The 12608-nt window shown below is 36.6% G+C and overlaps 1 protein-coding gene across 1 annotated transcript in view; it reads right to left on the minus strand.

The window, feature by feature from the left end:
* LOC118653335 (cytochrome b-245 heavy chain) overlaps positions 1 to 9762 on the minus strand; it is a 35082-nt gene extending 25320 nt beyond the window's left edge. The window contains exons 1-3 of the mRNA XM_036304064.1: positions 9633 to 9762; positions 7122 to 7217; positions 5419 to 5529 (exon numbers count right to left, since the gene is read on the minus strand). Coding sequence (XP_036159957.1) covers positions 5419 to 5529; positions 7122 to 7217; positions 9633 to 9677 — 252 coding nt within the window. The 5' untranslated portion in view covers positions 9678 to 9762. The remainder of the gene's footprint in view (positions 1 to 5418; positions 5530 to 7121; positions 7218 to 9632) is intronic.
* Between the last annotated feature and the right edge of the window lie 2846 nt (positions 9763 to 12608).

The following is a 12608-nucleotide window of genomic DNA, read 5'->3' on the forward strand; positions in this document are numbered from 1 at the left end:
ATTTTAAATAAAATGTCCTGTTTTTATAGGAAAATATAATTGTATGAAAAACTTTGCTTACTCCACTATCTCTCAGTTAGCTACACATAAGGAGGACAGGCTACTTTCACTAGGAAGCAGATTCCTAGAACTGTAGAAATACTAGTAAGACATTGAGGATTCCAGGAAAAGGAACAAATAATTGGGCTTCTGTGAGCCAGGAAGGTTACCAATACTCATTACATCATTTAATACAATGAGATAACTATTACTGTCCTCATTTTACAGATAATAGTACTAACTCTCATGTTCCTTGGATCTACATCTAATTGTCTTGAAAGTTCATGTCCTTTTCAACCAAACCAAAGGTAAAAATATACTCACTATTATTCTACCTGTCAAACACACACACACACACACACACACACACACACACACACACACACACACAAGAATTTAAGTGTAAATTCTGGAAGATGATCACAGAAATCAAGGTTAGGGGAAGTAAGACTTGGAAAGGAAGAAAACCTATAAAGGGTGTGTCATATCAACTACCACTATCATATCATATATCAGTGAACTCTAGGAGACTGTAGAACATGCCACAGAGTTTTGTTTTCTGTTCTATTTATTTTTTTTCCTGAAGGGTTAAGAAACTTGATACTCATCCACCAATTTCCATCTATCACTGGCTGAGGGCTGTACCCAGAGCATCAGCACCCTGCTATTTCACCCAGGAAATGGCTGAAAAAAAATCCTCGGGCAGAGAATGACTGGGGCTTCCAGAAGGCAGTTGCCCATGTACTGGAATTGTCAGTGTGGAGGGAAAATGGGTGAAGTTCAGCAATGATTCAGGCTCTCAAAACAAGGGTTTCTTATTTGAAATAACTTATTTTACACTTTTGTTGATGAAAACCTGACTGTCCTTTATTTCTTATCTAACCTCATTGTCTTTTGTGTTTATTTCAAGTTCGGTGCTTAGTTTTACTACATTGTATTCTTTATAATTTTAAGGAATTATCTTTTCATATTTCCCAATTGTTCTTAGAGTCCCTGTGGTAAGCAGAAGTCTAAGATGATTCCCAATGACCTTATGTAATTTTCTCCCTTTGAATGTGGGTAGAACCTGACCTATGAATATGATCGATGCCATTCCAGTGATTTTGTTACATTATATAGCAAAAAGGACTTCGCAGTGGTAAAGTTCCAAATTGACCTTATGAGAGAGATTATTTGTGTGAGTCTGACCCAATCACCAAAGCCCTTTAAATCTCGGTCTAGAAGTCAGAGTTGGAAGAAGTCAGAGATTAGAGGCATGAGAAGTGTTTGATGCACTGTTGCTGACTTGAAGACGGAGGGGACCGTTACCAGGCAAGGGCTCGCTGCCCAATGTGCTTAGAAGTCATGTCACTGGCTTTTGAGAAAAGAAAAGGCTTTTATCTTTGAGTCAACTGGCATTGAGACAGGAGGCAAGGCTCAATTCTGCTCCCTGATCCAGGGTTCAGGGTAGGACTTTAAGGGGTTTCAGTGCCGTATCTTCCTGGAGAATGGACCCTTCACTTCTGTGCTCAGGTTGCTGTCCTGTCCTGGTCCTTTGTTTTTCCTGGGTGGGCCAATATTGAATATTTTTTTCTCCAGGTAACCAGAAGGATTATGGGGAGGAAGCAGTTAAGGATTCCCAAGTGTAAACTTGGTGTAAACTTTTGTTCTGGGTCTTGTTACAAACAGTTTGAGCTGGATCTGCAGTTACAGAGCCACATGACAAGGAAAACAGGGACATCTAGGATCTGAAAGCAGCCCCTGGATGACCATCAGCAAGGAGATACGGACCTCAGTCCTGAAACTGCAAGGAATTGAATTTTGCTAACAAGAATGAGCTTGGAGGAAGATTATTACCCAGAGTTTCCATATGGGAATTCAGCCCAGTTGGCACCTTGGTTTCAGCCTTGAGCAGAGAACCCAACCACAGATGAAATTCTGACCTGCAGGGCAATGAGCTAAAATATTGTGGTTGTTTTAAGCCACTGAGTTTGTGGAAAGTTGTTGCACAGTAATAGATAATTAATACAGTCCTTATTGGCATCCTGATACATAATTGGACTTCTATGAATGAGAGAATGAAAATTAGTAGGGTCAGAAAGCAGTACTGAATTACATTTCAGAGAGCAACTTTTGCCATGAGATATACCTGTGTTGTATCCCAGTCCTACCACCTAGCTGTGAGACATGGAACAATTTACTCTGTTATCAGTGTCCTTACCTATATATTTATCATAGTTCTTTCCTCTTAAGTCTTTTCATAGATTCATTGAGTGGTGTTTAGTAAATATTTGCTTTTTTGTATCATTATTTAACTTTTCCTTTAGTATGGCTTGGCTCTCCAGCTAGAATGTAAGTTTCCTGTATGTAGAGCAGTATGTCATGCATTTTTAAAAATCCTTTAATTATTATCTGTTTAAATGAATTACATTTTCACTGTACTAGAATCTATGATGATTATTCTAAACCTACACAGATGTATTTACCCACATATCCACACTTGTCACACTGTTTTCATTTTTACTTTCTGACATCATTTTGAAAAATTTTGGGGATTTCTGTATGCTAAGGCCTATTCTTCCCCATTTTCCTCAATAAAGCAGGATGAGTCTTTACCCTTATCTTTCCTGGGGTGGACCAACCATACACATTTTTTTCTCTAGGTACCCAGAAGGATTATAATGCAAAGTCTAAATGATTAAAACCACTAGAAACTGAACAGAAGTTCTGTGACTGTTAACAAATTACAGTGTTCTACTAACAAATCTTTAAAGTTACATCTTTGCCATTTCTAGCCTAAGTTATTCAGCATGCTCCAATCATTCATATATATGAATAACTATCTAAGACCATAATATCAAAATAGGACAGTTTTGAGTTTAAGTGGCTTGTAGGAAAGTGAATGGGCTCTGGGGGCACAATGACTGTGGTTTGAATTCTAACACTTCCGTTTAATTGTTTCCTCACCTCACTGACTTAGCATACATATTTCATCAGGTGAGGTCTATGAAGGCTCAATAAGTGGCAGCTAATATGATTTCCAACATTAGTCACAACATGCTCACTCACTTTAATCTCAATCAGAAAAATAAGTTTCCTTTACAAAGTTCACATTTTAAGCTGTGAGACCTAGAAGGAGGGACACATCCCATCTATAAAAGAATGTTGCTTGCTGCTAATTTAAGCAACATATATTATTTGACATACAGGTCTTTCTGGTTACAGAGCTGAGCTTCTCTGTAATTTGAAGAGCAGCCTTATTTCATCCCTGTCTTTAGAGACCCTCATGAGGATATTCCTTCCTGGGCCACAGGAAGCCTAAAATCGGCCATTACAACAGACATTGCTCATGGGGCATGGCAGTTCAAAGGCAGTGCAATTTGGGCCTGTGGAGTAACAAGGATTTCTTAATAGGCCATCCTGGTGAAAACACTGCCCACTTCTCAGGGCTTACTTCCTCTAAGCATTCAAACAGGAGGAAGGGGGAAGAATAAAAATTGTGTCTCCTTAAAAATAAAAAACTACAGTGCATGAGCTTCATTTAGCAAATGTTCACTGGATACCTATGGTATATCAGACATTGTACTTCATAGGTGGCTCATCAATAAAACTTTCAAGCAAATGTGATTTTACCTCTGTGGTTTCTTCCGTTGAAGAGATTATTTGGAAATCTTTGTAATCAATGTCTACTTTAGTTGTAGTCTTCTAATCCTATATTAGTAAATCGAGTTTTGTATTGTTCTTAAAAAATTCCCCTTAGGATAAATGTGAATTTAGTATAACTAGGAAAAATGAGGCAGAGTTCAAGGCAAGTTCTCCTTGTTATTGACAGTTTAGACCACTTTCCTTCCCCAAAATATTCTGTGATTGCAAAATTAGGTATTAAATTCCTCAGCTGTACATTCAAGGTTCTAGTTTATCAGCAAAGCTCCAGCTTCCGCCCTGACCGGTTTGGCTCACTGGATAGGGCGTCGGCCTGGGGACTGAAGGGTCCCAGGTTCGATTCTGGTCAAGGGCATGTACCTCAGTTGCAGGCACATCCCCGGTGGGGGGTGTGCAGGAAGCAGCTGATCGATGTTTCTCTCTCATCGATGTTTCTGACTCTCTATCCCTCTCCCGTCTTCTCTGTAAAAAAATCAATAAAATACATTAAAAAAAAAAAGCTCCAGCTTCCACATCAGCCTTATCTCATATATCTGCCCTTTACAATACCTACATTCCCCTAAAGGAGATTTTTTGCTGCTCCCCTCTAGAAATTATCTGCATTTAATAAGCCACCTTTTTAAAAAAAAGTAGTTAATATTAAAAACATATGTTTTATTAAGAGAAATATCAGAGGTTGAGCTAGTAGAATAGGTCCCACCAGCATATCAATCCCAGCTTTGGAAGAGCTATTCAGTTGTGATCAGGAATGGCAAAAATATCCAAAGGGAAGCCAGAGGTCATGCTTAGTCATGGCTTTCAAGAATACAATTTCCTGTGCTTTTGCTCTTGCCATGTTCTCTAAGTAGAAAGTTTTTTTTCTCTCATTTACATCTCCTAGAGGCTCATTTTATCTTTATATGCCCATATCTAATGCCACCTTCTCCAGAAAGCCTTTCTTCATCCTCTGCCAATCTGGTATAATTTTCCCCTCCTTTGATTCCCTGTAGTTCCTTATTTGTAACATCTTGTGGGACCCATTTATTTGAGTACTATTTGTAGGTTCTAAGTTCCGTGCTTCGCATTTTTGTATAATGATATCAATAAGAAATTCATATACCATTTTAGAGGTTACAAAAGTTCTTTCTACATAACCTCTTTTTTTCTTCAAGCATAGTACATTCAGGGGCTCATGAAATTGTTGAATTGAAAGTGAAAGGAGCCCTGGACAATTGGAAAACTCTGAACTCCTCAGTTCCTCAGACCCAACACCTCTTCATCACATTCATTATAGTATGACTCATTGCCCATTGATTCCATTTGCTTGGGATGTTATCCACAAAAGAGATTTTCTCTGACTTTGAAAAGTGTGGCACTGTAAGATTAATTCCCACATTTCACATCAGCCTCATAAAGCTGTGTTTATATACATATACATATACATATTCATACATATTATATTATGTATGTCTCTGTGTGTGCATGCACATGGATTTTATTGCTATTACTGAGGTATAGGTTGATTGGTTCTTTTTGGTTTTTTTAATGTCCGTTTCAGGTTAAATGGATGTCCCAGGGAGCTCCACCAACAGTTAATATAGAAATAAACTACAGAATCAAGCATGGCGTGGCTCATGAATAGTCTAGAGAGATTGAAATCCTAATAAATCATTGATTTGCTCTTCTTAAGATAGGACACTTAGCTTGATGGTCTTTGAGATTTTGAGGAACTCAAACTTTGTAAACGTTTGTTCTTACCTCACTGGAACCCCTGAGGAAGGAGAGCAGATTTCGACAGACTGGTAACAAGATCAGCATGCAGTTGAAATTCAGGCAGGCCGCAGGGGCCCTGGCCAAGGCCAGTGCTGACTAAAAGAGGCAGAAGAGGGAGTAGGGTTGTACCTGTGAGCACATAACACCTCCCCAGTTCCCCAAGGCTCCCAGCATGAGTCCCACACACCTGAGAGATCTAGTTACTTGGAAAAGAAGGTTTACCTTTAGGGCCTGCTGGGACCCTTTGTTTTAATTTGGCCCTTACCCCCCACCCATTTTTAAATGAAAAATTTCAAACATAAAGAGAATTTTAAATCATTTCATATTGAATACTGTTTACCTATCTCCAAGATTACATCTTTTACATTTTACTCTGCTTGCTTTATCACATATCTATCCATCTATTTGTATATCTACCCATCCCTCTACCCATCCATCAACATATCTTACTTTTGATGCATTTCAAAGTAAATTGCAGACATTAGTTCACTTCCCCTAAATACTTAAAATGCATATCATTAACTAGAGTTCAGTATAGAAACTGGGGTTGTTAAAGAGTCTTTTCTAAGCACTTAGACTAACCTCAACACTAACTTAAGTTGGTATTGTATAATGCTTTTCCATTATAATTGTTCTTTGAAATAGCTAAAGAAGTTGCATATTTTGGAGGGGGAAAGTGAAGAGAAATCATCCTTCTCAGCATCAACCTGAATAAGGTACCAACAACCATAATAATATAGTATAATGATATAATTATTAATATGTATGATTTATAATATATATTACAATTAACATTATTATTAAGTAATAAATTCATGGTTTCAGCATGATGTAGCAAATAATATACTCTGGGGGCAGCTATAGTTGTAATTATTTTCATCTGTGATGAAGAAGAGACCAGGCAGTTCAACGAAACTGGGAATGCTAACAGACCCAAGGAATGTTGGGAGCCTTTATTCTGCTGGTCTAATCAATGAATGTGATTCTTGGGCACATCCTTCAAAGACTCCATATAGAGGGAAATTCATATTTCCTTCAGATCATTTCATAACATTCCACTAGTACAGTGATAGCGAACCTTTTGAGCTCGGCATGTCAGCATTTTGAAAAATCCTAACTTAACTCTGGTGCCGTGTCATATATAGAAATTTTTTGATATTTGCAACCATAGTAAAACAAAGACTTATATTTTTTATATTTATTTTATATATTTAAATGCCATTTAACAAAGAAAAATCAACCAAAAAAAAATGAGTTTGCGTGTCACCTCTGACACGCGTGTCATAGGTTCGCCATCACTGCACTAGGATTAGGGCTTTCTATGTACACAAGTGGTAAGAATCATATGAAAAGTTCCACTTGTTCCAACTGTGTCATGCCTGGATAAATCTCTCCAACGTGCCCTTCCATTCCAGAGCTAGTACTAGATTTCTCTTTTAAGCTAAACACTTGTCTAGAGGTTTTGGGGAGAGGAGGGATGCTGCTGGGACCCTTGCCACACTTTTGTTTGTCCTACACTAGAAGACCTAAAAACTCTTGTCCAGGGGGTTGCAATGGAGGAAGTAAGGCTGATAGTGCTATTTGGGTTGGTCAGAATATTTACTGAAATATTTCAAAGGAATGTGAGCAAGAATATTTGATTAAAATGTGAGCCACTCATTATTGCATGAGATGGAATTTATACTTACCCCAAGAAGTTTTCGAGTGTAAAAGAACTTAGGTGGAATATCATAAACCCGGTAATACCAGACAAAGAGGAAGACGTTCATGCCCAGCCATACCAGCTGCACAAACAGAAACAGTTACATGAGGTTTTCACATCTCAACCAGTGGATTTCACACAATATTGGTGACAGACCAAGGTTAGGACTTCCCCAAGTCCAGCCTTTGACACAGATGGTTACAAAGCTGGATGTAACCATTTTAGAACCAGCTCTTTCCTAGGGCAGTGACACTATACTTCCCTATAATTAACCCTTGCACCCCATGTTGTTTCACATGATTGTTTTACTACTTGGCTAGTATGCCAAGACTGATAATAACTCCTCTTTTCTGCTTAGCCTTAGATAGATAGATGATAGCACATGACTTTTCTTAAAAAGAGAAGGAAAAAAATATATATTCTTATGTGGTCCCCGACACCAGTAGGACTCTGTGTTATTCTCTCACAGGTGCCGATCACTTCCCTCCACCACACAGCATCCCACCCCAGCTAGTGGGAGTCTCATCAGCTAAAATGTCAAGTCTTTAATTCAGAGATTTTCAATGGTGTGCCGCAGCACATTGGGGTCAAGATACACACTGGTGTGCTGTAAGAATTTTTAAAACATGAAATGGGTGACTATTTAGTAAGAGACACTGACTTATTTTCCCTTAGATTGCCAAATAAAAAAATAACAATAGCTAATACAATAATAGTTGTCCAGTGTGAATGAATCAAAATTATACCTATATTTTTTGTCAGTTCGGCAAAAAATATACTTTTTGGTGTGCTGCAGAATTTTAGTAATTAATTTATGTGTGACATTCAATTTTTACAAAGGTTGAACATCACTGCTTTAGTAGAAACTTTGGTAAGTTTTGCTTAAATTTTGACGAGCGTTATTGAGCATGAATGAAGAGGTGAAGGGCGTTGGGATTTTTTTTTTTAAAGAACCTTCTAGATTCTGATGCTTATTTCATTTGAAGCACTGACTGCAACAAGTGGTGACACTATCTAGTCTCTACTTTCAGCTCCATAGTGATCTTTTCTTAACTGTGCTTTGAAGCTGTTAAATGCTCATAGACCAGTGGTTCTCAACCTTCCTAATGCCGCGACCCTTTAATACAGTTCCTCATGTTGTGGTGACCCCCAACCATAAAATTATTTTCGTTGCTACTTCATAACTGTAATTTTGCTACTGTTATGAATCATAATGTAAATAAATGATATGCAGGATGTATTTTCAGGGGTCGTGACCCACAGGTTGAGAACCGCTATCATAGACACTTGAGAACAATTTCTTTAAAAACAACTTCTCCATTTCCTAACCTTGTCATTCTTACTCTTGCTTTTCAAGCTGTGCCTTCACTTTCAAGTTTGTGAAATTTAGAAGGTGTGGTAGGATCTAAAAGTATAATTTGAACTTGTTTTTTGTAGGAGTAACCTTTTCATAAAATGGTGATAACTCAAGTTAATGGCTCTGAATCCTCAGAAGAATTCTACATGCATTAGAATGTTGGTTTGGCATATTTTTAAATGACAAAATACTGTTGTTTCAATTATACTTGTGCCACTAATTTCTCTCTACCTAGAAAACTCAAAGACTCAATATTTACTTCATGATAAATTCTTTCAAAATTTCAATTTATGAGTTCTTTTTAACACATATATAATGCTTTCATTGGATATTTGGGAAAGCTATAGCTATAAATCACATTTCTATCTTCCCAGTTGTCCATGATTGCTTTGCTGAGACCACCATCATAAAATAATGGTTGATCTTTGCTATGTTAAAAATCAAAGAAATTAACATTTCTATTTGCAGATTAGCCATATCTTTACTTACAAAAATCATTTCTCAAGATAGATTAAAATGATTTACATATATCATATATAGTATATATTATATATACAATGTATATATGAGTCTAGATATATAATTTCAATTCTTTCCTTAAATTTTTATAAACCTTATAAATAACTTAATTTACCTCAGAGATAAGAAGGCACTTTAAAAAAATAAATATGAGAATGTCAATCACTTTTGCTGTAATTCCTGAAATAAAGGCCAATTTCCCACAGATGAGCCAGTCTTGTAGTTGTTATTTGGAAAGTGATATAAAGTTTCAATTGCTCATTTTTGAGTTGGAATAAACACATAAAAAGTAGAAATTTGCTTTTGGAGTAAACATTAATAAACAACTCAGACTCAGCAATCATTAACATGAAATGTCTTCTGCTCCCATGTGAAATGTTGGATAATTTAGTACTCCAAAAAACTCAAGAAATAAAGTAGGTGAAGGGAGCCCATTCTTTCCAAAAGTAAGTTTGGGAGAATGAACTCAGTTGGCTCACAAATGGATGCATGTTCACACAATAAATCAATTTCAATACAATTTATCAAAGAAATAAAATGAACAAACAAAAAAGATTTTCTCTATTTTAGTTCCCAAGAGAACCCAGACAAGTCAGAAATTCATAATGCATCAGTACTTACAATGACAAAGATGGAGAGACCCTCATTCACAGCCCAGTTCCCCATAGTGGCAGAGGTTCAGTGCTTGTGTCTAGCCTTTCTTCTCTGCTATGCTCTTCTTTCATTTCCCCATGAGGAAATGAAAATAGCGCCTTGGAGAAACCTATTTCCTTTTCTACAATCAGAAATTAGCTAATCATTGGTCAACTGAAAAACTTATTTTCATAAAAAAATTAACTCTTTAAACCACAAAAGACTACAGAAATAGAATCTATAATGATCCAATCACAACTAAACGTAGTGGGATATGAATGAAACTAATTTCTACAACTGAGAGACAAATAACAGTGTAATTCATGGGATGTATTTTACACAGTGAATTAATTTTTTTACTAATCAGTAATCAACTAGAAATTTTTTAAAAGTCATGTAACTAAACATGTCTTCATGCTGGGTAAAAACAATTAAATAGATGTGATATATTTTGACAGGCTGGAAGAGCATTTTCAGTCTTGTTGAGTAAAATAATAACAATAGTGGTTATTGATATTTATAGAATGTTTATATTGTGCCAGTTTTCTAAAATACATAAATGTGTTCACATACACATACACACATATATATATATATATACATATATATGTACACACATATATATGTGCATATGAGTTGATATATATGTGTACATATATATACATATATACATATATATGTACACACATATATATGTGCATATGAGTTGATATATATGTGTGTATGTATATATACATACAAAGACACACTCATATATTAATTCAGTATGTGTAATTCATTTGATTGTAACAATTCAAGCCACATAATGTAGGCTCTATTATTATGATTACATTTACAGATGAGGAACTTGAGACCCAGAGCAGTTATTTGGCAAAGGTCATGCAGTTAAGAAATAGTAAAGCTGGGATTTGAAACATATGCAATTTGGCTATACTTTTCTTCTTTATTGATCAAGGTATTACATATGTGTGCTTTCCCCCCATTGACCCCTCCTCACCTGCCCACTCATGCCCTCACTCCCCTGGTCTCTGTGTTCATTCATTAAGCTTATATGCATGCATACAAGTCCTTTGGTTGATCTGTCCCCCTTACTCCCACCCTCCCCTACCTTCCCACTGCGGTTTGATGGTGTGATTGATGCTTCTCTGTCTCAGGATCTGTTTTTGTTCATCACTTTATGTTGTTCAATATATTCCACAAATGAGTGAGATCATGTGATATTTACCTTTCTCTGACTGGCTTATTTCACTTAGCATAATGCTCTCCAGTTCCATCCATGATGTTGCAAATGGTAAGAATTCCTTCTTTTTTATAGCAGCATAGTATTCCATTGTGTAGATGTATCACAGCTTTTTAATCCACTCATCTGCTGATGGGCACTTAGGCTGTTTCCAAATGTTAACTATGGTAAATTGTGCTGCTATGAACATAGGGTTGCATATATCCTTTCTGATTGGTGTTTCTAGTTTCTTGGGATATAATCATAGATGTGGGATCATTGGGTCAAATTGCAGTTCCATTTTTAGTTTTTTGAGAAAACTCCATAATGTTCTCCACAGTGGTGGCACCAGTCTGCATTCCCACCAGCAGTGCACGAGGGTTCCTTTTTCTCCACATCCTTGCCAGCACTTGTCATTTGTTGATATGTTAATGATAGCCAATCTGACAGGTGTGAGATGGTACCACAAGAACACTTCTAAGCTCATTCTATGGAGCCAGCATTATCCTAATACCAAAACCAGATAGAGACAACACAATGAAAGAGAATTACAGGCCAATATCCCTCATGAACATAGATGCCAAAATACTCAAATAATTCTAGCAAATCGGGTCCAGCATTACATCAGAAAGATCATACACCATGATCAAGTAGGATTTATCCCGGGGATGCAAGGATGGAACAAAGCCCGCAAATCATTAAACATGATACATCACATAAACAAATTGAGAGATAAAATCACATAGTCATATCAATTGATGTAGAAAAAGCATTTGACAAAACCCAACATTTTTTCTTGATAAAAACCCTGAGCAAAATGGGAATAGAGGGATCATACCTCGGCATAATAAAAGCCTTATATGACAAACCTACAGCCATCATCATACTCAATGGGCAAAAACTCAAACCATTTCACCTAAGAACAGGAACGAGACAGTGATGCCCACATTCACTACTCCTGTTCTATATAGCACTGGGAGTCCTAGCCATAGCAATTAGACAAGAAGAAATAAAAGGTATCCAAATTGGAAAAGAAGATGTAAAACTGTCATTATTCACAGATGACATGACACTGTACATAGAAAATCCTAAAGACTCCATCAAAATATTATTAGACTTAATAAATGAATTTGGCAATGTAGCAGGATACAAAATTAACGCCAAGAAATCTATGGTATTTTTGTACACCAATAGTGAACTTACTGAAAGAGAGATTTAAAAAACAATCCCATTTACCATCACACCAAAAACATTAAGATACCTAGGAATAAACTTAACTAAGGAGGTAAAAGACCTGTACTCAGAAAACTACAGGATACTAAAAAAAGAGATAGAGGAAGACATAAACAGATGGAAGAAATACCGTGTTCATGGATTGGTAGAATCAACATCATTAAAATGTCGATACTACCCAAAGCAATCTACAGATTCAATGCAATCCCCATTAAAATACCAATGGCATATTTCACAGACCTAAAACGAACTCTCCAAAAATTCATCTAAAATTAAAAAAAAAAAATCCCCAAGTAGCTGCAGCAAGAACAAAGTAGGAGGGATCTCAATAGCAGATATCAAGCTGTATTACAAAGCCACTGTTCTCAAAACTGTTTGGTACTGGCACAAGAACAGACATATAGATCAATGGAATAGAATAGAGAACCCAGAAATCGACCCAAACCACTATGCTCAATTAATATTCGACAAAGGAAGCATGAACATATAATGGAGTCAAGACAGTCTCTTCA

The sequence above is a fragment of the Myotis myotis genome, unplaced genomic scaffold, assembly GCF_014108235.1.
Source record: "Myotis myotis isolate mMyoMyo1 unplaced genomic scaffold, mMyoMyo1.p scaffold_m19_p_4, whole genome shotgun sequence".
NCBI classification, from domain to species: domain Eukaryota; kingdom Metazoa; phylum Chordata; class Mammalia; order Chiroptera; family Vespertilionidae; genus Myotis; species Myotis myotis.